General features: G+C 41.8%; 1 protein-coding gene across 2 annotated transcripts in view; it reads right to left on the bottom strand.

The window, feature by feature from the left end:
• The window catches only part of KMT5C (lysine methyltransferase 5C), a 119,141-nt gene that overhangs the window by 43,783 nt on the left and 51,511 nt on the right, over positions 1-23,847 (bottom strand). For both annotated transcript variants that reach the window (XM_053690699.1, XM_053690698.1), the window contains exon 6: positions 23,145-23,164. In XM_053690699.1, coding sequence (XP_053546674.1) covers positions 23,145-23,164 — 20 coding nt within the window. The remainder of the gene's footprint in view (positions 1-23,144; positions 23,165-23,847) is intronic.

Genomic DNA, 23,847 nt, shown 5'->3' on the forward strand with positions numbered 1-23,847 from the left:
GGATGAACCCAATTCCTCTCATTCATTCTTAATAATGTTAGCCATCTTAACAGGAACCGGGAAGGTCTGAGGCACCACCCTGTCCTAATACTTTATAAAGTTTAGGAATCGAAGGTTCCTCCGGTAGTTTCGGTTTCCGAACCTCCAGTGTAGCAAGCACTTGCTTCAGTAGAAAGCGTACATTTTTTTTCATCCTAAACCTAAAATTTGGTTCCTCCACAGCCGGAGGTTTAGATGACACAGACTTCCCAGAAGGAACGTCCTCCGAAGAGTCGGAGTTGTCCTCGTCAGCGGATAATCTTTCCGAGATATCCATTGGAGTAGATGACCCCTGGGCCAGGGCGCAATGTTTTACTGTACGCTTGCGCTTAGCAGAACGTGGTAAGGCACTAATCACCGCAGACACCGCCGTTTGCAGTTGAGAAGCAAACTCTGATGGCCAGCGGCCCTCTCCCTCAGGAGGATTAGTCGTGCTTGGGGAGCTGCATGTGTAATCTGAGATGAATGTAGGGAACGCACCTCACGGGGCGGCTACTAAACATCTTATTCTTTCTAGATGTAGTAATCTTGTCAAGGCATGTGGAACAGAGTTGAGCAGGCGGATCTACCAGAACCTCCTCACAATAAACACAGGTATTAGACTTTGTTAAAGAGGGAGTACCCTCCAACACGTCAGAGTCCTCCATAGCTTACGCCTTTATTACGGACTCTATATACTATATAAATGGCACCTTTATACTTCCAATAGCCGGGGCACTCACCACCTCCTTAGACCCGGACTAAAAAAAAAGACAAAAAAAACATAATTTATGTAAGAACTTACCTGATAAATTCATTTCTTTCATATTAGCAAGAGTCCATGAGCTAGTGACGTATGGGATATACATTCCTACCAGGAGGGGCAAAGTTTCCCAAACCTTAAAATGCCTATAAATACACCCCTCACCACACCCACAAATCAGTTTAACGAATAGCCAAGAAGTGGGGTGGTAAGAAAAAAGTGCGAAAGCATAAAAAATAAGGAATTGGAATAATTGTGCTTTATACAAAAAAATCATAACCACCACAAAAAAGGGTGGGCCTCATGGACTCTTGCTAATATGAAAGAAATGAATTTATCAGGTAAGTTCTTACATAAATTATGTTTTCTTTCATGAAATTAGCAAGAGTCCATGAGCTAGTGACGTATGGGATAATGACTACCCAAGATGTGGATCTTTCCACTAGAGAGGGAGGGATAAAATAAAGACAGCCAATTCCTGCTGAAAATAATCCACACCCAAAATAAAGTTTAAAGAAAACATAAGCAGAAGATTCAAACTGAAACCGCTGCCTGAAGTACTTTTCTAACAAAAACTGCTTCAGAAGAAGAAACACATCAAAATGGTAGAATTTAGTAAAAGTATGCAAAGAGGAACCAAGTTGCTGCTTTGCAAATCTGAACAACCGAAGCTTCATTCCTAAACGCCCAGGAAGTAAAAACTGACCTAGTAGAATGAGCTGTAATCCTTTGAGGCGGAGTTTTACCCGACTCGACATAGGCAAGATGAATTAAAGATTTCAACCAAGATGCCAAAGAAATGGCAGAAGCTTTCTGGCCTTTTCTAGAACCAGAAAAGATTAAAAATAGACTAGAAGTCTTTCGGAAAGACTTAGTAGCTTCAACATAATATTTCAAAGCTCTAACAACATCCAAAGAATGCAATGATTTCTCCTTAGAATTCTTAGGATTAGGACATAATGAAGGAACCACAATTTCTCTACTAATGTTGTTAGAATACACAACCTTAGGTAAAAATTCAAAAGAAGTTCGCAACACCGCCTTATCCTGATGAAAAATCAGAAAAGGAGACTCACAAGAAGAGCAGATAATTCAGAGACTCTTCTGGCAGAAGAGATGGCCAAAAGAAACAAAACTTTCCAAGAAAAAAGTTTAATGTCCAATGAATGCATGGGTTCAAAAGGAGGAGCTAGAAGAGCCCCCAGAACCAAATTCAAACTCCAAGGAGGGGAAATTGACTGAATGACAGGTTTTATACGAACCAAGTCTTGTACAAAACAATGAACATCAGGAAGATTAGCAATCTTTCTGTGAAAAAGAACAGAAAGGGCAGAGATTTGTCCTGTCAAGGAACTTGCGGACAAACCTTTATCTAAACCATCCTGAAGAAACTGTAAAAATTCTCGGAATTCTAAAAGAATGCCAGGAAAAATGATGAGAAGACACCAAGAAATATAAGTCTTCCAGACTCTATAATATATCTCTCTAGATACAGATTAATCACAGAGTCAGAGAAACCTCTTTGACCAAGAATCAAGCGTTCAATCTCCATACCCTTAAATTTAAAGATTTGAGATCCTGATGGAAAAAAACAGAATTTATGTTTACCTGATAAATTACTTTCTCCAACGGTGTGTCCGGTCCACGGCGTCATCCTTACTTGTGGGATATTCTCTTCCCCAACAGGAAATGGCAAAGAGCCCAGCAAAGCTGGTCACATGATCCCTCCTAGGCTCCGCCTACCCCAGTCATTCGACCGACGTTAAGGAGGAATATTTGCATAGGAGAAACCATATGATACCGTGGTGACTGTAGTTAAAGAAAATAAATTATCAGACCTGATTAAAAAACCAGGGCGGGCCGTGGACCGGACACACCGTTGGAGAAAGTAATTTATCAGGTAAACATAAATTCTGTTTTCTCCAACATAGGTGTGTCCGGTCCACGGCGTCATCCTTACTTGTGGGAACCAATACCAAAGCTTTAGGACACGGATGATGGGAGGGAGCAAATCAGGTCACCTAGATGGAAGGCACCACGGCTTGCAAAACCTTTCTCCCAAAAATAGCCTCAGAAGAAGCAAAAGTATCAAACTTGTAAAATTTGGTAAAAGTGTGCAGTGAAGACCAAGTCGCTGCCCTACATATCTGATCAACAGAAGCCTCGTTCTTGAAGGCCCATGTGGAAGCCACAGCCCTAGTGGAATGAGCTGTGATTCTTTCGGGAGGCTGCCGTCCGGCAGTCTCGTAAGCCAATCTGATGATGCTTTTAATCCAAAAAGAGAGAGAGGTAGAAGTTGCTTTTTGACCTCTCCTTTTACCGGAATAAACAACAAACAAGGAAGATGTTTGTCTAAAATCCTTTGTAGCGTCTAAATAGAATTTTAGAGCGCGAACAACATCCAAATTGTGCAACAAACGTTCCTTCTTTGAAACTGGTTTCGGGCACAGAGAAGGTACGATAATCTCCTGGTTAATGTTTTTGTTAGAAACAACTTTTGGAAGAAAACCAGGTTTAGTACGTAAAACCACCTTATCTGCATGGAACACCAGATAAGGAGGAGAACACTGCAGAGCAGATAATTCTGAAACTCTTCTAGCAGAAGAAATTGCAACCAAAAACAAAACTTTCCAAGATAATAACTTAATATCAACGGAATGTAAGGGTTCAAACGGAACCCCCTGAAGAACTGAAAGAACTAAGTTGAGACTCCAAGGAGGAGTCAAAGGTTTGTAAACAGGCTTGATTCTAACCAGAGCCTGAACAAAGGCTTGAACATCTGGCACAGCTGCCAGCTTTTTGTGAAGTAACACAGACAAGGCAGAAATCTGTCCCTTCAGGGAACTTGCAGATAATCCTTTTTCCAATCCTTCTTGAAGGAAGGATAGAATCTTAGGAATCTTAACCTTGTCCCAAGGGAATCCTTTAGATTCACACCAACAGATATATTTTTTCCAAATTTTGTGGTAAATCTTTCTAGTTACAGGCTTTCTGGCCTGAACAAGAGTATCGATAACAGAATCTGAGAACCCTCGCTTCGATAAGATCAAGCGTTCAATCTCCAAGCAGTCAGCTGGAGTGAGACCAGATTCGGATGTTCGAACGGACCTTGAACAAGAAGGTCTCGTCTCAAAGGTAGCTTCCATGGTGGAGCCGATGACATATTCACCAGATCTGCATACCAAGTCCTGCGTGGCCACGCAGGAGCTATCAAGATCACCGACGCCCTCTCCTGATTGATCCTGGCTACCAGCCTGGGGATGAGAGGAAACGGCGGGAATACATAAGCTAGTTTGAAGGTCCAAGGTGCTACTAGTGCATCCACTAGAGCCGCCTTGGGATCCCTGGATCTGGACCCGTAGCAAGGAACTTTGAAGTTCTGACGAGAGGCCATCAGATCCATGTCTGGAATGCCCCACAGTTGAGTGATTTGGACAAAGATTTCCGGATGGAGTTCCCACTCCCCCGGATGCAATGTCTGACGACTCAGAAAATCCGCTTCCCAATTTTCCACTCCTGGGATGTGGATTGCAGACAGGTGGCAGGAGTGAGACTCCGCCCATTGAATGATTTTGGTCACTTCTTCCATCGCCAGGGAACTCCTTGTTCCCCCCTGATGGTTGATGTACGCAACAGTTGTCATGTTGTCTGATTGAAACCGTATGAACTTGGCCCTCGCTAGCTGAGGCCAAGCCTTGAGAGCATTGAATATCGCTCTCAGTTCCAGAATATTTATCGGTAGAAGAGATTCTTCCCGAGACCAAAGACCCTGAGCTTTCAGGGATCCCCAGACCGCGCCCCAGCCCATCAGACTGGCGTCGGTCGTGACAATGACCCACTCTGGTCTGCGGAAGGTCATCCCTTGTGACAGGTTGTCCAGGGACAGCCACCAACGGAGTGAGTCTCTGGTCCTCTGATTTACTTGTATCCTCGGAGACAAGTCTGTATAGTCCCCATTCCACTGACTGAGCATGCACAGTTGTAATGGTCTTAGATGAATGCGCGCAAAAGGAACTATGTCCATTGCCGCTACCATCAAACCTATCACTTCCATGCACTGCGCTATGGAAGGAAGAGGAACGGAATGAAGTATCCGACAAGAGTCTAGAAGTCTTGTTTTTCTGGCCTCTGTCAGAAAAATCCTCATTTCTAAGGAGTCTATTATTGTTCCCAAGAAGGGAACCCTTGTCGACGGAGATAGAGAACTCTTTTCCACGTTCACTTTCCATCCGTGAGATCTGAGAAAGGCCAGGACGATGTCCGTGTGAGCCTTTGCTTGAGGAAGGGACGACGCTTGAATCAGAATGTCGTCCAAGTAAGGTACTACAGCAATGCCCCTTGGTCTTAGCACAGCTAGAAGGGACCCTAGTACCTTTGTGAAAATCCTTGGAGCAGTGGCTAATCCGAAAGGAAGCGCCACGAACTGGTAATGCTTGTCCAGGAATGCGAACCTTAGGAACCGATGATGTTCCTTGTGGATAGGAATATGTAGATACGCATCCTTTAAATCCACCGTGGTCATGAATTGACCTTCCTGGATGGAAGGAAGAATTGTTCGAATGGTTTCCATCTTGAACGATGGAACCTTGAGAAACTTGTTTAAGATCTTGAGATCTAAGATTGGTCTGAACGTTCCCTCTTTTTTGGGAACTATGAACAGATTGGAGTAGAACCCCTTCCCTTGTTCTCCTAATGGAACAGGATGAATCACTCCCATTGTTAACAGGTCTTCTATACAATGTAAGAATGCCTGTCTTTTTATGTGGTCTGAAGACAACTGAGACCTGTGGAACCTCCCCCTTGGGGGAAGCCCCTTGAATTCCAGAAGATAACCTTGGGAGACTATTTCTAGTGTCCAAGGATCCAGAACATCTCTTGCCCAAGCCTGAGCGAAGAGAGAGAGTCTGCCCCCCACCAGATCCGGTCCCGGATCGGGGGCCAACATTTCATGCTGTCTTGGTAGCAGTGGCAGGTTTCTTGGCCTGCTTTCCCTTGTTCCAGCCTTGCATTGGTCTCCAAGCTTGCTTGGCTTGAGAAGTATTACCCTCTTGCTTAGAGGACGTAGCACTTTGGGCTGGTCCGTTTCTACGAAAGGGACGAAAATTAGGTTTATTTTTGGCCTTGAAAGGCCGATCCTGAGGAAGGGCATGGCCCTTACCCCCAGTGATATCAGAGATAATCTCTTTCAAGTCAGGGCCAAACAGCGTTTTCCCCTTGAAAGGAATGTTAAGTAGCTTGTTCTTGGAAGACGCATCAGCTGACCAAGATTTCAACCAAAGCGCTCTGCGCGCCACAATAGCAAACCCAGAATTCTTAGCCGCTAACCTAGCCAATTGCAAAGTGGCGTCTAGGGTGAAAGAATTAGCCAATTTGAGAGCATTGATTCTGTCCATAATCTCCTCATAAGGAGGAGAATCACTATCGACCGCCTTTACCAGCTCATCGAACCAGAAACATGCGGCTGTAGCGACAGGGACAATGCATGAAATTGGTTGTAGAAGGTAACCCTGCTGAACAAACATTTTTTTAAGTAAACCTTCTAATTTTTTATCCATAGGATCTTTGAAAGCACAACTATCTTCTATGGGTATAGTGGTGCGTTTGTTTAAAGTGGAAACCGCTCCCTCGACCTTGGGGACTGTCTGCCATAAGTCCTTTCTGGGGTCGACCATAGGAAACAATTTTTTAAATATGGGGGGAGGGACGAAAGGAATACCGGGCCTTTCCCATTCTTTATTTACAATGTCCGCCACCCGCATGGGTATAGGAAAAGCTTCTGGGAGCCCCGGGACCTCTAGGAACTTGTCCATTTTACATAGCTTCTCTGGGATGACCAAATTGTCACAATCATCCAGAGTGGATAATACCTCCTTAAGCAGAGCGCGGAGATGTTCCAACTTAAATTTAAACGTAATCACATCAGGTTCAGCTTGTTGAGAAATGTTCCCTGAATCTGTAATTTCTCCCTCAGACAAAACCTCCCTGGCCCCATCAGACTGTATTAGGGGCCCTTCAGAACCATTATTATCAGCGTCGTCATGCTCTACAGTATCTAAAACAGAGCAGCCGCGCTTACGCTGATAAGTGTTCATTTTGGCTAAAATGTTTTTGACAGAATTATCCATTACAGCCGTTAATTGTTGCATAGTAAGGAGTATTGGCGCGCTAGATGTACTAGGGGCCTCCTGAGTGGGCAAGACTCGTGTAGACGAAGGAGGGAATGATGCAGTACCATGCTTACTCCCCTCACTTGAGGAATCATCTTGGGCATCATTGTCATTATCACATAAATCACATTTATTTAAATGAGAAGGAACTCTGGCTTCCCCACATTCAGAACACAGTCTATCTGGTAGTTCAGACATGTTAAACAGGCATAAACTTGATAACAAAGTACAAAAAACGTTTTAAAATAAAACCGTTACTGTCACTTTAAATTTTAAACTGAACACACTTTATTACTGCAATTGCGAAAAAATATGAAGGAATTGTTCAAAATTCACCAATATTTCACCACAGTGTCTTAAAGCCTTAAAAGTATTGCACACCAAATTTGGAAGCTTTAACCCTTAAAATAACGGAACCGGAGCCGTTTTTAACTTTAACCCCTTTACAGTCCCTGGTATCTGCTTTGCTGAGACCCAACCAAGCCCAAAGGGGAATACGATACCAAATGACGCCTTCAGAAAGTCTTTTCTATGTATCAGAGCTCCTCACACATGCGACTGCATGCCATGCCTCTCAAAAACAAGTGCGCAACACCGGCGCGAAAATGAGGCTCTGCCTATGATTTGGGAAAGCCCCTAAAGAATAAGGTGTCTAAAAAAAGTGCCTGCCGATATAATCTTATCAAAATACCCAGATTAAATGATTCCTCAAGGCTAAATATGTGTTAATAATGAATCGATTTAGCCCAGAAAAAGTCTACAGTCTTAATAAGCCCTTGTGAAGCCCTTATTTACTATCTTAATAAACATGGCTTACCGGATCCCATAGGGAAAATGACAGCTTCCAGCATTACATCGTCTTGTTAGAATGTGTCATGCCTCAAGCAGCAAGAGACTGCTCACTGTTCCCCCAACTGAAGTTAATTCCTCTCAACAGTCCTGTGTGGAACAGCCATGGATTTTAGTAACGGTTGCTAAAATCATTTTCCTCATACAAACAGAAATCTTCATCTCTTTCCTGTTTCTGAGTAAATAGTACATACCAGCACTATTTTAAAATAACAAACTCTTGATTGAATAATAAAAACTACAGTTAAACACTAAAAAACTCTAAGCCATCTCCGTGGAGATGTTGCCTGTACAACGGCAAAGAGAATGACTGGGGTAGGCGGAGCCTAGGAGGGATCATGTGACCAGCTTTGCTGGGCTCTTTGCCATTTCCTGTTGGGGAAGAGAATATCCCACAAGTAAGGATGACGCCGTGGACCGGACACACCTATGTTGGAGAAAAGGACCTTGCGACAGAAGGTCTGGTCTTAACGGAAGAGCCCACGGTTGGCAAGAGGCCATCCGAAAAAGATCCGTCCATGCTGGAGCTACCAGCAGAACAAACTAGCATTCCTTCAGAATCTTGGAGATTACTCTTGGAAGAAGAACTAGAGGCGGAGAGATATAGGCAGGATGATACTTCCAAGGAAGTAATAATGCATTCACTGCCTCCGCCTGAGGATCCCGGGATCTGAACAGATACCTGGGAAGTTTCTTGTTTAGATGAGAAGCCATCAGATCTATTTCTGGAAGTTCCCACATTTGAACAATCTGAAGAAATACCTCTGGGTGAAGAGACCATTCGCCCGGATACAACGTTTGACGACTAAGATAATCCGCTTCCCAATTGTCTATACCTGGGAAATGAACCGCAGAGATTAGACAGGAGCTGGATTCCGCCCAAACCAGAATTCGAGATACTTCTTTCATAGCCAGAGGACTGTGAGTCCCTCCTTGATGATTGATGTATGCCACAGTTGTGACATTGTCTGTCTGAAAACAAATGAACGACTCTCTCTTCAGAAGAGGCCAAGACTGAAGAGCTCTGAAAATTGCACGGAGTTCCAAAATATTGATCGGTAATCTCACCTCCTGAGATTCCCAAACCCATTGTGCCGTCAGAGACCCCCACACAGCTCCCCAACCTGTAAGACTTGCATCTGTTGAAATTACAGTCCAGGTCGGAAGAACAAAAGAAGCCCCCTGAACTAAACGATGGTGATCTGTCCACCACGTCAGAGAGTGTCGTACAATCGGTTTTAAAGATATTAATTGAGATATCTTTGTGTAATCCCTGCACCATTGGTTCAGCATACAGAGCTGAAGAGGTCGCATGTGAAAATGAGCAAAGGAGATCGCGTCCGATGCAGCAGTCATAAGACCTAAAAATTCCATGCATAAGGCTACCAAAGGGAATGATTGTGACTGAAGGTTTTGACAAGCTGATATCAATGTTAGACTTCTCTTGTCTGACAAAGACAGAGTCATAGACACTGAATCTATTTGGAAACCTAAAAAGGTTACCCTTGTCTGAGGAATCAATGAACTTTTTGGTAAATTGATCCTCCAACCATGATCTTGAACAACAGAAGTCGATTCGTATGAGATTCTGCTAAATGTGAAGACTGAGCAAGTACCAAGATATCGTCCAAATAAGGAAATACCAATACCCTGTTCTCTGATTACAGACAGAAGGGCACCGAGAACCTTTGTAAAAATTCTTGGAGCTGATGCTAGGCCAAACGGTAGAGCCACAAAACTGGTAATGCTTGTCTAGAAAAGAGAATCTCAGAAAAAGTGATCTGGATGAATCGGAATATGCAGATATGCATCCTGTAAATCTATTGTAGACATATAATGCCCTTGCTGAACAAAAGGCAGGATAGTCCTTACAGTTACCATCTTGAATGTTGGTATCCTTACATAACGATTCAAAATTGATAGATCCGGAACTGGTCTGAAGGAATTGACCTTCTTTGGTACAATGAAGAGATAGAATAAAACCCCAGCCCCTGTTCCAGAACTGGAACTGGCATAATTACTCCAGCCAACTCTAGATCTGATACACATTTCAGAAATGTTTGAGCCTTTGCTGGGTTTACTGGGACACGGGAAAGAAAAAATCTCTTTGCAGGAGGCCTTAACTTGAAGCCAATTCTGTACCCTTCTGAAACAATGTTCTGAAACCAGAGATTGTGAACGGAATTGATCCAAATTTCTTTGAAAAAAACGTAAACTGCCCCATACCAGCTGAGCTGGAATGAGGGCCGCACCTTCATGGGGACTTAGGAGCTGGCTTTGGGTATCTATAAGGCTTGGATATATTCCAAAGTGAAGATGGTTTCCAAACTGATACCACTCCTGAGGATGAAGGATCAGGCTTTTGTTCCTTGTTGTGATGAAAGGAACGAAAACGATTATTAGACCTAAATTTACCTTAGATTTTTTATCCTGTGGTAAAAAAGTTCCCTTCCTTCCAGTAACAGTTGAGATAGAATCCAACTGAGAACCGAATAATTTATTACCCTGGAAAGAAAGGGATAGCAAAGTTGACTTAGATGACATATCAGCATTCCAAGTTTTAAGCCATAAAGCTCTTCTAGCTAAAATAGTTAGAGACATATACCTGACATCAACTCTAATGATATCAAAGATGGCATCACAAATAAAATAATTATCATGTTATAGAAGAATAATAATGCTATGAGAATTATGATCTGTTACTTGTTGCGCTAAAGCTTCTAACCAAAAAGTTGAAGCTGCAGCAACATCCGCTAAAAATATAGCAGGAGTAGAGACAGCCCCATTAACCTTAGGGATTTTGTCCCAAACTCTAATCTGTCAGATGGCACAGGATATAATTGCTTAAAACGTTTTAAAAGGAGTAAATGAATTACCCAAATTATTCCATTCCCTGGAAATTACTTCAGAAATAGCATCAGGGACAGGAAACACTTCTGGAATAACTACAGGAGATTTAAAAAAAACCTTATTTAAACGTTTAGTTTTAGTATCAAGAGGACCAGAATCCTCTATTTCTAATGCAATTAATACTTCTTTAAATAAAGAACGAATAAATTCCATCTTGAACAAATACAAAGATTTATCAGCATCAACCTCTGAGACAGAAACCTCTGAACCAGAAGAACCATTATCAGTATCAGAATGATGATGTTCATTTAAAAATTCATCTGAAAAAAGAGAAGTTTTAAAAGACTTTTATGTATACTAGAAGGAGAAATAACAGACATAGCCTTCTTAATGAATTTAGAAACAAAATCTCTTATGTTATCAGGAACACTCTGAGTATTAGATGTTGACGGAACAGCAACAGGTAATGTAACAGTACTAAAGGAAATTTTATCTGCATTAACAAGTTTGTCATAACATTTAATACAAACAACAGCTGAAGGAACAGATACCAAAAGTGATACACTTAGCTTTGGTAGCTCCAGGACCGGGCAGCGATTTTCCTGAAGTATCTTCTGACTCAGTTGCAACGTGGAACATCTTGCAATATGTAATAGAAAAAACAACATATAAAGCAAAATTGATCAAATTCCTTAAATGACAGTTTTAGGAATGGGAAAAAAATGCCAGTGAACAAGCTTCTAGCAACCAGAAGCAATAAATAATGAGACTTAAATAATGTGGAGACAAAAGTGACGCCCATATTTTTTTAGCGCCAAATAAGACGCCCACATTATTTGGCGCCAAAAATGACGCCACATCCGGAACGCCAACACTTTTGACGCAAAAGAACGTCAAAAAATGACGCAACTTCCGGCGACACGTATGACGCCGGAAACAGAAAAAAATTTTGCGCCAAAAAAGTCCGCGCCAAGAATGACGCAATAAAATGAAGCATTTTCAGCCCCCGCGAGCCTAACAGCCCACAGGGAAAAAGCCAAATTTTTTAAGGTAAGAAAAAATGATTGATTCAAATGCATTATCCCAAATATGAAACGGACTGTCTGAAAATAAGGAATGTTGAACATCCTGAGTCAAGGCAAATAAATGTTTGAATACATATATTTAGAACTTTATAAAAAAGTGCCCAACCATAGCTTAGAGTGTCACAGAAAATAAGACTTACTTACCCCAGGACACTCATCTACATGTTGTAGAAAGCCAAACCAGTACTGAAACGAAAATCAGCAGAGGTAATGGTATATATATATATATATATATATAAAAGAGTATATCGTCGATCTGAGAAGGGAGGTAAGAGATGAATCTCTACGACCGATAACAGAGAACCTATGAAATAGACCCCGTAGAAGGAGATCATTGCATTCAAATAGGCAATACTCTCCTCACATCCCTCTGACATTCACTGCACGCTGAGAGGAAAACCGGGCTCCAACCTGCTGCGGAGCGCATATCAACGTAGAATCTAGCACAAACTTACTTCACCACCTCCATAGGAGGCAAAGTTTGTAAAACTGATTTGTGGGTGTGGTGAGGGGTGTATTTATAGGCATTTTAAGGTTTGGGAAACTTTGCCCCTCCTGGTAGGAATGTATATCCCATACGTCACTAGCTCATGGACTCTTGCTAATTACATGAAAGAAAAAAAAACGGTGTGTCTTGCAACAGCCGATCACGAAGAGGAAGTTAATTAGATCCCACCCGGTCACATGGAGTGCCTCGTAGGACCGTCCCTGCACTAGGGAGAAAAAAACGTGCCAAATCGGCCACGTAAAGTAACTCCCGGAAATTAAACCTGTAGTCCACCCATTGCCAGAGCCTCATCTCATACATATCGCAGCAATGACACAACAAACAACATTATGTAGTAGAAAATAAAATACCATGCTAAGCATAGCCTAAGAAACATTTTCAGCAGGGGTTAAAACAAAGTCATTTACATTTGCTTTAAAGGGATACTAACCCCTCATTTTTTCTTTCATGATTCAGATAGAGCATGCAATTTTAAGCCACTTTCTAATTTACTCCTATAATCAATTTTTCTTTGTTCTCATGTTATCTTGATTTGAAAAAGCAGTAATAAAAGGTTAGGAGCCGGCCCATTTTTTAGTTCAGCACCTTGGTAGAGCTGCTGATTGGTTTGCTACATTTAGCCACAAATCAGCAAGTGCTACCCATGTTCTGAACAAAAAATGGTCTGGCTCTAAAGCTTACAGTACTGCTTTTTCAAATCAAGATAGCATGAGAACAAAGAAAAATTGATAATAGGAGTAAATTAGAAAGGTGCTTAAAATCTCATGCTCTATCTGAATCATGAAATAAAAAAATTGGGTTTAGTATTCCTTTAACTAAATATCTAAAAATCTATTTGAAAAACCCATGAAACAGCAATACCTGATATTTTTCACATTCTTCCACTTTTCCTATTAAATTGTATTAATAATTTTTGTTAAAACACTCCTTGTGATAGATGAGAAATGAGTTGTATTTTTAATATATCTTAATAATGTTTTCTGTCACTTGTTTTATACCTCTTTGGTTGTTTGAAGCCTTTAGGTTTTCATTTTTCTTGGGCGTCGTCCTGAAAATCACAACAGACAAACTTGCAGTGAATTCAGTTTAGCTGGGGGACTGAATGCCCCACTGGCACTGTGCAGGTGCACTCTACCTGTTTTTTCCTGTCAAGGAGGGTTGTTTTTTCTGTTTATTGATGTTAATTTACCATGAGATGTGCTTCTGGTTTGTGTCTTTACAGTTACTGAGCACCTGTGTAAGGGGCAGCATATAGTCGTATGCAAAAGTTTAGGCACCCCTGACAATTTCCACGATTTTCATTTATAAATAATTGGGTGTTTGGAGCAGCAATTTAATTTTGATCTATCAAACAACTGAAGGACACAGTCATATTTCAGTAGTGAAATGAGGTTTAATGGATTAACAGAAAATGTGCAAAATGCTTCAAAACAAAATTAGACAGGTGCATAAATTTGGGCACCCCAAAAGAAATATTGCAAAAATATTTGAGCCTTGTTTAGCAATAACAGCCTCTAGACGGTTCCTATAGCCTGTAATGAGTGTCTGGATTCTGGATGAAGGTATTTTGGACCATTCCTCCTTGCAAAACATCTCCAGTTCAGTTAGGTTTGATGGTTGCCGAGCATGGACAGCCCGCTTGAAATCCCCCCACAGATTTTCAATGATATTCAGGTCTGGGGACTGGGATTTCCATTCCAGAACATTGTACTTGTTCCGCTGCATAAATGCCAGAGTAGTTTTTGAGCAGTGTTTTGGGTTGTTGTCTTGTTGAAATATCCAGCTCTGGCGTAACTTCAACTTTGTGACCAATTCCTCAACATTCTCAAGTATCTATAATAATAATAATAATTTTCGATTTATATAGCGCTTTTCTCCCTGTGAGACTCAAAGCACTTTACAAAATATACTGTACCAACATAAGACATAAAAGTTAGGAGTTTCTGAAGGTCAGATAAGCGGACTGAATGCCTGATGGAAGAGGTGGGTCTTTAGCTTTTTTTTAAAAGTCTGTAAGGACGGTGCCTCTCTGATTGCGCATGGTAAAGAGTTCCAGAAAGTAGGCGCAGCGTGGCAGAATGCTCTGGAGCCTGAGTTTGTCCTTATTCTTGGCACTGAGAGGAGGGATGTGTTGGCTGACCTAAGTGAACGGGATGGGATGTAGGGTGTCAGGAGCTCTTTCAGGTACTGTGGGCCTTGGTTGTTTAAGGCTTTGAAGGTCAGCAAGCCAATTTTAAAATATGTTCGCCATTTAATTGGAAGCCAATGCAGGGAGTGGAGAACAGGTGTTATGTGGCAGGAGCGAGTTTGATTGGTCAATAGTCTTGCTGCTGCGTTTTGTACTGTCTGAAGGCGATGGAGTTCTTTTTTTGGGAGGCCCAAGTAAAGTGCATTGCAGTAATCTAGCCTAGAGGATACAAATGCATGGATTAATGTTGGCATATCATCCGGTGGAATTAAGTGTTGTATCCTGGCTATGTTTTTCAGATGAAAGTAGGCAGATTTTATTACGGAGGAAATCTGCTGTTTAAAAGATAGTCCAGCGTCAATCAGCACTCCGAGGTTTCGTACCTTTGCTGAACTAACGAGTTCAGAACCTCCAAGCTCCAGGCCAGTTGGGAAATTGTGGGATATTTTTGATGCCCGGGGTCCCCTCACCAAGAGTAACTCTGTTTTATCCGGGTTCACTTTGAGACAGCTAGCATTCATCCATTCTATGAGGTCTGTTAAGCAACTGTTTATGCGGCATGCTGGGTCTGTAGTATCTGGAGCAAAGGAGAAGTAGAGTTGTGTGTCATCAGCATAACAATGATACCTTAGGCCATGTCGGTTAATGATGTCCCTCAGTGGTAGTAAGTAAATTGCGAATAGCATGGGCGACAGGATAGATCCTTGTGGAACTCCGCAGGCCAGTTCGGTTGGTGCTGATGAGCTTGATCCTGATATTACTCTCTGTGATCTACCAGCGAGGAAGGATTTAAACCAGTTAAGGACTGTGCCTCCTAGACCACAGATGTACTGCAAGCGCTCTATTAGAATCCTATGGTCAATGGTGTCAAATGCAGCTGAGAGATCCAGGAGGATTAGAATGGAGTAATCACCTTTGTCTCTTGCCATGAGGAGATCATTTAGCACTCAGACTAGCGCTGTTTCAGTGCTGTGGCGGCATCTGAAGCCTGACTGGAAGGGATCGAATATGTTTAGGCGTGATAGATGGGCTTCCAGTTGAGTTGCCACTACTTTTTCAATTATTTTCCCCAGAAATGGGAGGTTGGATACCGGTCTGTAATTAGTCATGCAGTCTGGGTCTAATAAAGGTTTCTTTAGGAGTGGTTTTACCACAGCTTCTTTTAGAGGATCTGGAAAGTCTCCTGTTTTTAGTGAACACTGCACTATTTTTGTGAGGACTGGGGCGAGTGTTTCAATGCATCCAGATATGAGCTGGGTTGGAGCAGGGTCTAAGTCACACATAGTAGGGTGCAACTTTTGTATGGTGTTTTTAACTTCTTTTATATCCACATTTGTAAAAGTGGACCATAAACTGGGGCAGTCTGGCATTCCATTGTAGTGGTTCTGGTGTGTAACTGTTTGGCCTGCTGTGATAGCAGTTCGGATTGAGGAAATCTTGTCTCTGAAGAAGTTCGCAAATGCTTCACATTTATCCTGAGAAAAGTTGGTGGGGCTAAGCATGCATGCTGGTTTGCAGAGCCTTTCTACTGTGCGAAACAGTTGCATGGGTCTATTGTTGGAGAGTGCAATTTCACGTGATAAAAATGAAGATTTTTTCTGAGTTATCTTGGATTGATATTTATTTAGATGTTTGGTAAGAGCGGCTTTATCCTCTGGATCATGTGTTCTGCGCCACTTTCTCTCGAGCTTACGTCCTGTTCTTTTAATTTCTCTGATGGAGCTATCAAACCACGGTGCATGGTTGTGGGTTTGGACAGTGCGTATGCGAGTTGGTGCAATGCTTTCTAGGGTGTCTCTCATGGTTTTGTTGTAGAGTCGGACTAAGGAGCTGGGGTCTTCGCAGGTGCCCATTAGTTCACTTAGATCCATATGTGATGCTACATCCAGTGGTGTAACCCCTTTTAATGAGCGGTGTTTGACCAGGTTCTGAGTCTGGTGTCTGGTTGATTGTGATACAATGGAGAAGTGAATGGAGTGGTGGTCTGACCAGGTAACTGGGTTTATAGTTACTGGTGACACTTCTAGTCCAGACTGAAACACTAGATCAAGTGTATGACCTTTTCTGTGGGTGGGAGTGGTGACGATTTGTGTAAAGCCGAGTGTACTCATCAAGCTGAGGAGATCCTGCCCAAGCAGGGATAGGGTGTTGTCAATCCAAGTGTTGATGTCTCCTAATATAAGCCATCTGGGGTGTTCAAGGATTAAGCCAGTCAAAAGGTCTGGGAGTTCCTGAAGAAATCTCTTCCCATATCCTGGGGGTCTGTATATTAGCAGTATTCGGAATCCTCTCTCTACTGAGAGGCTGGCAGCTACACATTCAAAAGATTGGGTTTTGTGGACTGATATTGGTTTGGGATTTAAGGATGATTTTGCACAGATCATAACTCCGCCTCCCTTGCGATCTTGTCTTGGGCAGTGGAACACTGTAATTGTCTGGAATAGCTGCCTCTAGAATAGGCCCTGCATTTTCATCTAACCATGATTCTGTGATGCATGCTAATTCACATGTTTCAATAAGGTTGGAAATAATAGCCGTTTTGTTCTTTATTGATCTGGCATTCATAGGATTGCTCTGATAGGACAGTCTTGGGAGTCTGAGTTTTTGCTCTGTACTTTGGAGACAACGTGTCTTCTAATAGGGATCACACAAAGAGATTTTCTTGATTTGATAGTGCGGTTTTTGTGGCTTTTAAGTTGGATCACTTCAATTGGGCTTGCGGGTGGACAGGGTGGTGGGGCAGCTGTGATAGTGTCAGGATATAGAACTTTAAATTTTGATTTTCCTCAACGACAGCCCCTGTCGGTCCCTTTGAAAATGCTGAGTGATTTTAGGGTAGCCACTAGTGAGGGACTGAGTGCTGCGACCGCTTTTTGGGGTCTTAAGGAGTGCAGATGTGAGGGCGTATAGGTGGTCATTCCCTCTGCAGTGAAGGGGTTAAAATAGCTTCTAGTATTTGTAGGAATGTTAGCAGTGGGGGCTGGTTACATTGCCCTGCTCTATAGGATTCAGGCCAGAGTGAGGTGTGAGATTTTGCACTTCAGGCTGCATTGTAGATAACAGATAAGAAAGCATGCAGGGGTTTTAAAACCAATGTATTTTAGTAAAATAGACTTAATCAATTAGTTTTTCTTGCGTTTAGAAATGAAATCTGAGCATTTTTAAATGGATGATGAAATCCAAAATCCAATTTGTGCATGGGTTGAGTCTTTTTTTTTTTTTTAGTGCAAGTGTACCTTGTTTGTGGTGTTCAGCTGAAGGTATCTCTTTCTGGTAGTAAGATGGTCCTGTGGGAGTATATTTCCATCCGTTGAGTATCTCACTTTAGTAATGTCATCCGTTCAATTTTTATGAGTCTAGTTGTGCGTTATGTGGAGTCGGTATTGGTCCTTGAAATAATTATAATGAATTTTGAATGTAAGAAGGTTAAAATTAAGATAAATCCAGAAGAGGTCAGGAGCCTGAGGAAAGAGTGGCAGCCAGCAGCGGCGCCTCCCCCTTAGTATCTGCTGATATTGAGTGAAATCCATGCGACCCTCAACTTTAACAAGATTTCCAGTACCGGCACTGGCCACACAGCCCCACAGCATGATGGAACATCCACCAAATTTTACTGTGGCTAGCAAGTGTTTGTCTTGGAACGCTGTGTTCTTTTGCCGCCATGCATAACGCCCCTTGTTATGGCCAAATAACTCAATCTTTGTTTCATCAATCCACAGCACCTTCTTCCAAAATGAAGCTGTCTTGTCCAAATGTGCGTTTTCATACCTCAAGCGTTTGTGGCGTGTGTGCAGAAAAGGCTTCTTCCGCATCACTCTCCCATACGCTGAATTGTCGAATGATGCACAGTGACACCATCTGCAGCAAGATGATGATGTAGGTCTTTGGAGATGGTCTGTGGGCTGTTTTTGACTGTCCGATATTTTACTTCTGGCCTTAACAAGAACTGTGCCTGTGGTCTTCCATTTCCTTACTATGTTCCTCACAGTGGACACTGACAGCATAAATCTCTGCAATAGCTTTTTGTAGCCTTCGTTTAACAATCTTTGTTTTCAGGTCATTTGAGAGTTGTTTTGAGGCCCCCATGTTGTCACTCTTTAGAGGAGAGTCAAAGAGAACAACAACTTGCAATTGGCCACCTTAAATACCTTTTATCTCATGATTGGATGCACCTGTCTATGAAGTTCAAGGCTTCATGGGTTCACCAAATCAATTTTGTGTTCCAATTAATCAGTGCTAGGTAGTTACAGATGTTCAAATCAACAAAATGACAAGGTGCCCAAATTTATGCACCTGTCTAATTTTGTTTTCTGTTAATCCAATAAACCTAATTTCACTACTGACATATTACTGTGCCCTTCAGTTATTTGATAGATCAAAATGAAATTGCTGATCCAAACACCCAATTATTTATAAATGAAAATCACGGAAATTATCAGGGGTTCCTCTGTGTGTGTGTGTATATATATATATATATATATATATATATATATATATATATATATATATATATATATTTTTTTTTTTTTTTTTTTTTTTTTTTTTTTTTTTTTAGAAAAAAGAAGAAAATACACTCACAGCACCAAATGTTAGTAGTGCAACAATCAACCCCAATCTGCAGACAATAAGTATATAGCAGTGCCAGGCAATAGCTAGCTAATATAACATTAAGGAGAGGAGAAGGAATTGATCAACCGAACCACAAAGACTATATAAGCCAGCACTGATTGTCATGCAAAAATCAATTACCCCAGCAGAAAAATGAGACACTAAAGGAAACACAAAAAATTGTTGTTTACCACACCAATATAATTATCTAGTGTATACATTTATTATTTTTACTAAAAATAACCACAGAAAAAAATTATGAAATGACAATCGTTTGACCGGTCATATGACAAAGAGCCCCCTTATGTATATAAAGTGCCACCGTCCCGGGAGGTGTTTTGATCCAAAAATGTCCAGAAAAGACAAATAAAAAAAAACTATACAGGGGTCTCAGGAAAACAATAGCTCCCTCTACATAAATATCATCCATTTTCCATATAAAAAGTGCACAATATCCAGTTATAACTTGATTCAAAGGAGGACTTTGGGCTCTGCTCTCTTTAAGCCAGGAATACATATCCCGTTTACACAGAGATTTTTATCTGCGTCTTTTCTGGACATTTTTGGATCAAAACACCTCCCGGGACGGTGACACTTTATATACATAAGGGGGCTCTTTGTCATATGACCGGTCAAACTATTGTAATTTCATAATTTTTTCTGCACACGTTCACCAAGGGGTGGAGGTACTGATTGCCACCTAAACTTACTGTGCAATAATAGATACAGCACGCGCTAACGCCCGCCGTGCTCTGGCCCACCCTTACCCCTTGTGTCCCAACCGTGACTTCATGCTGCTAGTCTGTTACTATAAACATGTAGTCTGAAGAAATAGAAATGTTAAAGTGACATTGACGTAACTTATTTGTTGTATCTAGCAGAGCACACATTAAATTTATTATTTTTTTCAGAAACTTTTTTTTTCCTGTTAAGTTTGTGTGTTGCCAATATCCTAGTAGTGAAACTTCATGACCAAGCGTTAATGTATTTTATGTGGTTTAGCGTTGTCATGCTCTGCTTATCTGATAACAAAAAGGAGCTCATGGTACAATTCTCAGCATTTTCTGCCAAGATGGGGGTTAGTAAGGACATACATTTTGCTGTGTAGTGTGTGTAGTGTGCCTGCATGTATGTGAATGCTGTGTAGTGTGCCTGCATGTATGTGAATGCTGTGTAGTGTGCCTGCATGTATGTGAATGCTGTGTAGTGTGTGTTGTGCACCTGCATGTATGTGAATGTGTAGTGTGTGTTGTGCGCCTGCATGCATGTGAATGCCGTGTAGTGTGTGTTGTGCACCTGCATGTATGTGAATGTGTAGTGTGCGTTGTGCGCCTGCATGCATGTGAATGCCGTGTAGTGTGCGTTGTGCGCCTGCATAGATGTGAATGCCGTGTAGTGTGCGTTGTGCGCCTGCATGCATGTGAATGCCGTGTAGTGTGCGCCTGCATGCATTTAAATGCCGTGTACTGCGTGTGTTGTGCGCCTGCATGCATTTAAATTATTATTATTATCGGTTATTTGTAGACCGCCAACAGATTTAAATGCCGTGTACTGCGTGTGTTGTGCGCCTGCATGCATTTAAATGCTGTGTAGTGTGTGTGTGTTGTGCGCCTGCATGCATGTGAATGCTGTGTAGTGTGTGTGTGTTGTGCGCCTGCATGTATGTGAATGCTGTGTAGTGTGTGTGTGTTGTGCGCCTGCATGTATGTGTAGTGCTGTGTAGTGTGTGTGTGTGTTGTGCGCCTGCATGCATGTGAATGCTGTGTAGTGTGCGCCTGCATGCATTTAAATGCCGTGTACTGCGTGTTGTGCGCCTGCATGCATTTAAATTATTATTATTATCGGTTATTTGTAGAGCGCCAACAGATGTATGTGAATGCTGTGTAGTGTGTGTTGTGCGCCTGCATGTATGTGAATGCTGTGTAGTGTGTGTTGTGCGCCTGCATGCATGTGAATGCTGTGTAGTGTGTGTTGTGCGCCTGCATGCATGTGAATGCTGTGTAGTGTGTGTTGTGCGCCTGCATGCATGTGAATGCTGTGTAGGGTGTGTTGTGCGCCTGCATGCATGTGAATGCTGTGTAGTGTGTGTTGTGCGCCTGCATGCATGTGAATGCTGTGTAGTGTGTGTTGTGCGCCTGCATGCATGTGAATGCTGTGTAGTGTGTGTTGTGCGCCTGCATGCATGTGAATGCTGTGTAGTGTGTGTTGTGCGCCTGCATGCATGTGAATGCTGTGTAGTGTGTGTGTGTGTGTGTGTTGTGCGCCTGCATGCATGTGAATGCTGTGTAGTGTGCGCCTGCATGCATTTAAATTATTATTATTATCGGTTATTTGTAGAGCGCCAACAGATGTATGTGAATGCTGTGTAGTGTGTGTTGTGCGCCTGCATGTATGTGAATGCTGTGTAGTGTGTGTTGTGCGCCTGCATGTATGTGAATGCTGTGTAGTGTGTGTTGTGCGCCTGCATGTATGTGAATGCTGTGTAGTGTGTGTTGTGCGCCTGCATGTATGTGAATGCTGTGTAGTGTGTGTTGTGCGCCTGCATGTATGTGAATGCTGTGTAGTGTGTGTTTTGCGCCTGCATGTATGTGAATGCTGTGTAGTGTGTGTTGTGCGCCTGCATGTATGTGAATGCTGTGTAGTGTGTGTTGTGCGCCTGCATGTATGTGAATGCTGTGTAGTGTGTGTTTTGCGCCTGCATGTATGTGAATGCTGTGTAGTGTGTGTTTTGCGCCTGCATGTATGTGAATGCCGTGTACTGCGTGTTGTGCGCCTGCATGCATTTAAATTATTATTATTATCGGTTATTTGTAGAGCGCCAACAGATGTATGTGAATGCTGTGCAGTGTGTGTTTTGCGCCTGCATGTATGTGAATGCTGTGTAGTGTGTGTTTTGCGCCTGCATGTATGTGAATGCTGTGTAGTGTGTGTTTTGCGCCTGCATGTATGTGAATGCTGTGTAGTGTGTGTTTTGCGCCTGCATGTATGTGAATGCTGTGTAGTGTGTGTTTTGCGCCTGCATGTATGTGAATGCTGTGTAGTGTGTGTTTTGCGCCTGCATGTATGTGAATGCTGTGTAGTGTGTGTTTTGCGCCTGCATGTATGTGAATGCTGTGTAGTGTGTGTTGTGCACATTGTCTGGCTGCATGTATGTGCCTTTTTTTTTTAGGTCCCAGTCCGGCCCTGAGTGTGACAGTGTAGTAGCATCGCTCCTAACATGGACTTGAGTGCAGGAAGTAGGCTGGAATGATGCAGAAAGACTCTCCCTGCATCTACGGACTCTAACTTTCACCCATGCTCTCACTGAGAGGCTGACAGGACTACTTAAAACTCCAGTCCCATTTCAAGAGTACTACCCTCCATAAGAGACTACTCCAAATCTTCCGACACTTCTCTGCCAACCTCCTGTGATGTAAGGCAAAGAATGACTGGGAGAGGAGGGGAGGTATTTAAGCCTTTAGCTGGGGTGTCTTTGCCTCCTCCTGGTGGCCAGATTCTTAATTTCCACAAGTAAAGAATGAAGCCGTGGACTCTCCTCCCCTTTATATGGAAAGTGCAGCATGTATAGAAAATACTCCAAACTATCTATCTGAAACAAACACTTCCAGGTTCAGTGATGATAAAACAAAAACTGCCACACACACACACACCAGTATATCACATGGGTATAACCATAATAATTTCTAAGGCTAACCCAGAGCGCACTTAGAAGGGATACACTATATTGATATGCTTTCACCCTAGCTTTTAGAAATGCACCATGCAACAAATGACAAAAATAAATAAATAAAAATAAATGGACACAAAAAAAAAACAAAAAAACTTGCTACGTCATCACAATAAAAATACATGCAATTTGTAAATTCTTTAAATACAGCAGGATTTGAAGTAAAAAAATGCAGCCAAATTCAGTAGATTAGAGGACAGTAAATGGCAATGGTCTTACAAATACTGTTACACCATATCAAAAGAAAGGCTACAAAAAGTGTACCAAGTGGTAGGCCCTAACCACACCTTAGCCAAACAAAAATGTGACGATAAACACAGCATATGGGGGGGGGGGGGGATTTTATTTACTGATATTTGCTGGAGAAAGTCAAGCACTCACCTTGCAGTTAGGCCGACAATCTTCAATGTTGCATAAAAGAAAGAAACAGAAAATAAATTAAAACATTTTTATATACAAAACAGTTTGCATTAAAACTAGATATTAGAGATAAAACAGAGTATAGCCTCAAAAGAGATTGGGAAGTTTTAAATCAATAACTTCTTGGTCACCTCAACTTTCATATAAAGATTTGGGACTGAGTAAATGCTACTTTGTATACACATTTATTTGTTACAGTTAAGATGATAATATAACATTGTTGAATCAAATATATGCTGTGCAGTGATACAGCTTATTAAAGGGCCATAATACCCAAATGTTTAAACACTTGAAAGTGATGCAGCATAGCTGTGAAAAGCCGACTAGAAAATATCTCCTGAACAACTCTATGTAAAAAAGAAAGATATTTTACCTCAAAAGTTCCTCAGTAGCCACCTCCCATTGTAAAGGATTTCTAAGCAGCATTTTAGTGTGTCTGTCCTGGGACAGCTGAAAGGATGAGCATCGTGCACTCTCATATTATTTCACCAATCAGGTAAAGGAAGCTTACTATGAAATCTCATGAGAGTTAAGTCAAATCTCATGAGATCACAGTAAGAGTTCATGACCTCAGCACTGCTGATGCTGATTGGCTGCTGTTCATTTCTTCATTTTTTTTTATTTTTACCTGCAGTTGGGAGCAGGTGAAGTATAACTTTTTACA

Source organism: Bombina bombina, chromosome 8 (genome assembly GCF_027579735.1).
Source record: "Bombina bombina isolate aBomBom1 chromosome 8, aBomBom1.pri, whole genome shotgun sequence".
In the NCBI taxonomy this organism is placed as follows: Eukaryota; Metazoa; Chordata; class Amphibia; order Anura; family Bombinatoridae; genus Bombina; species Bombina bombina.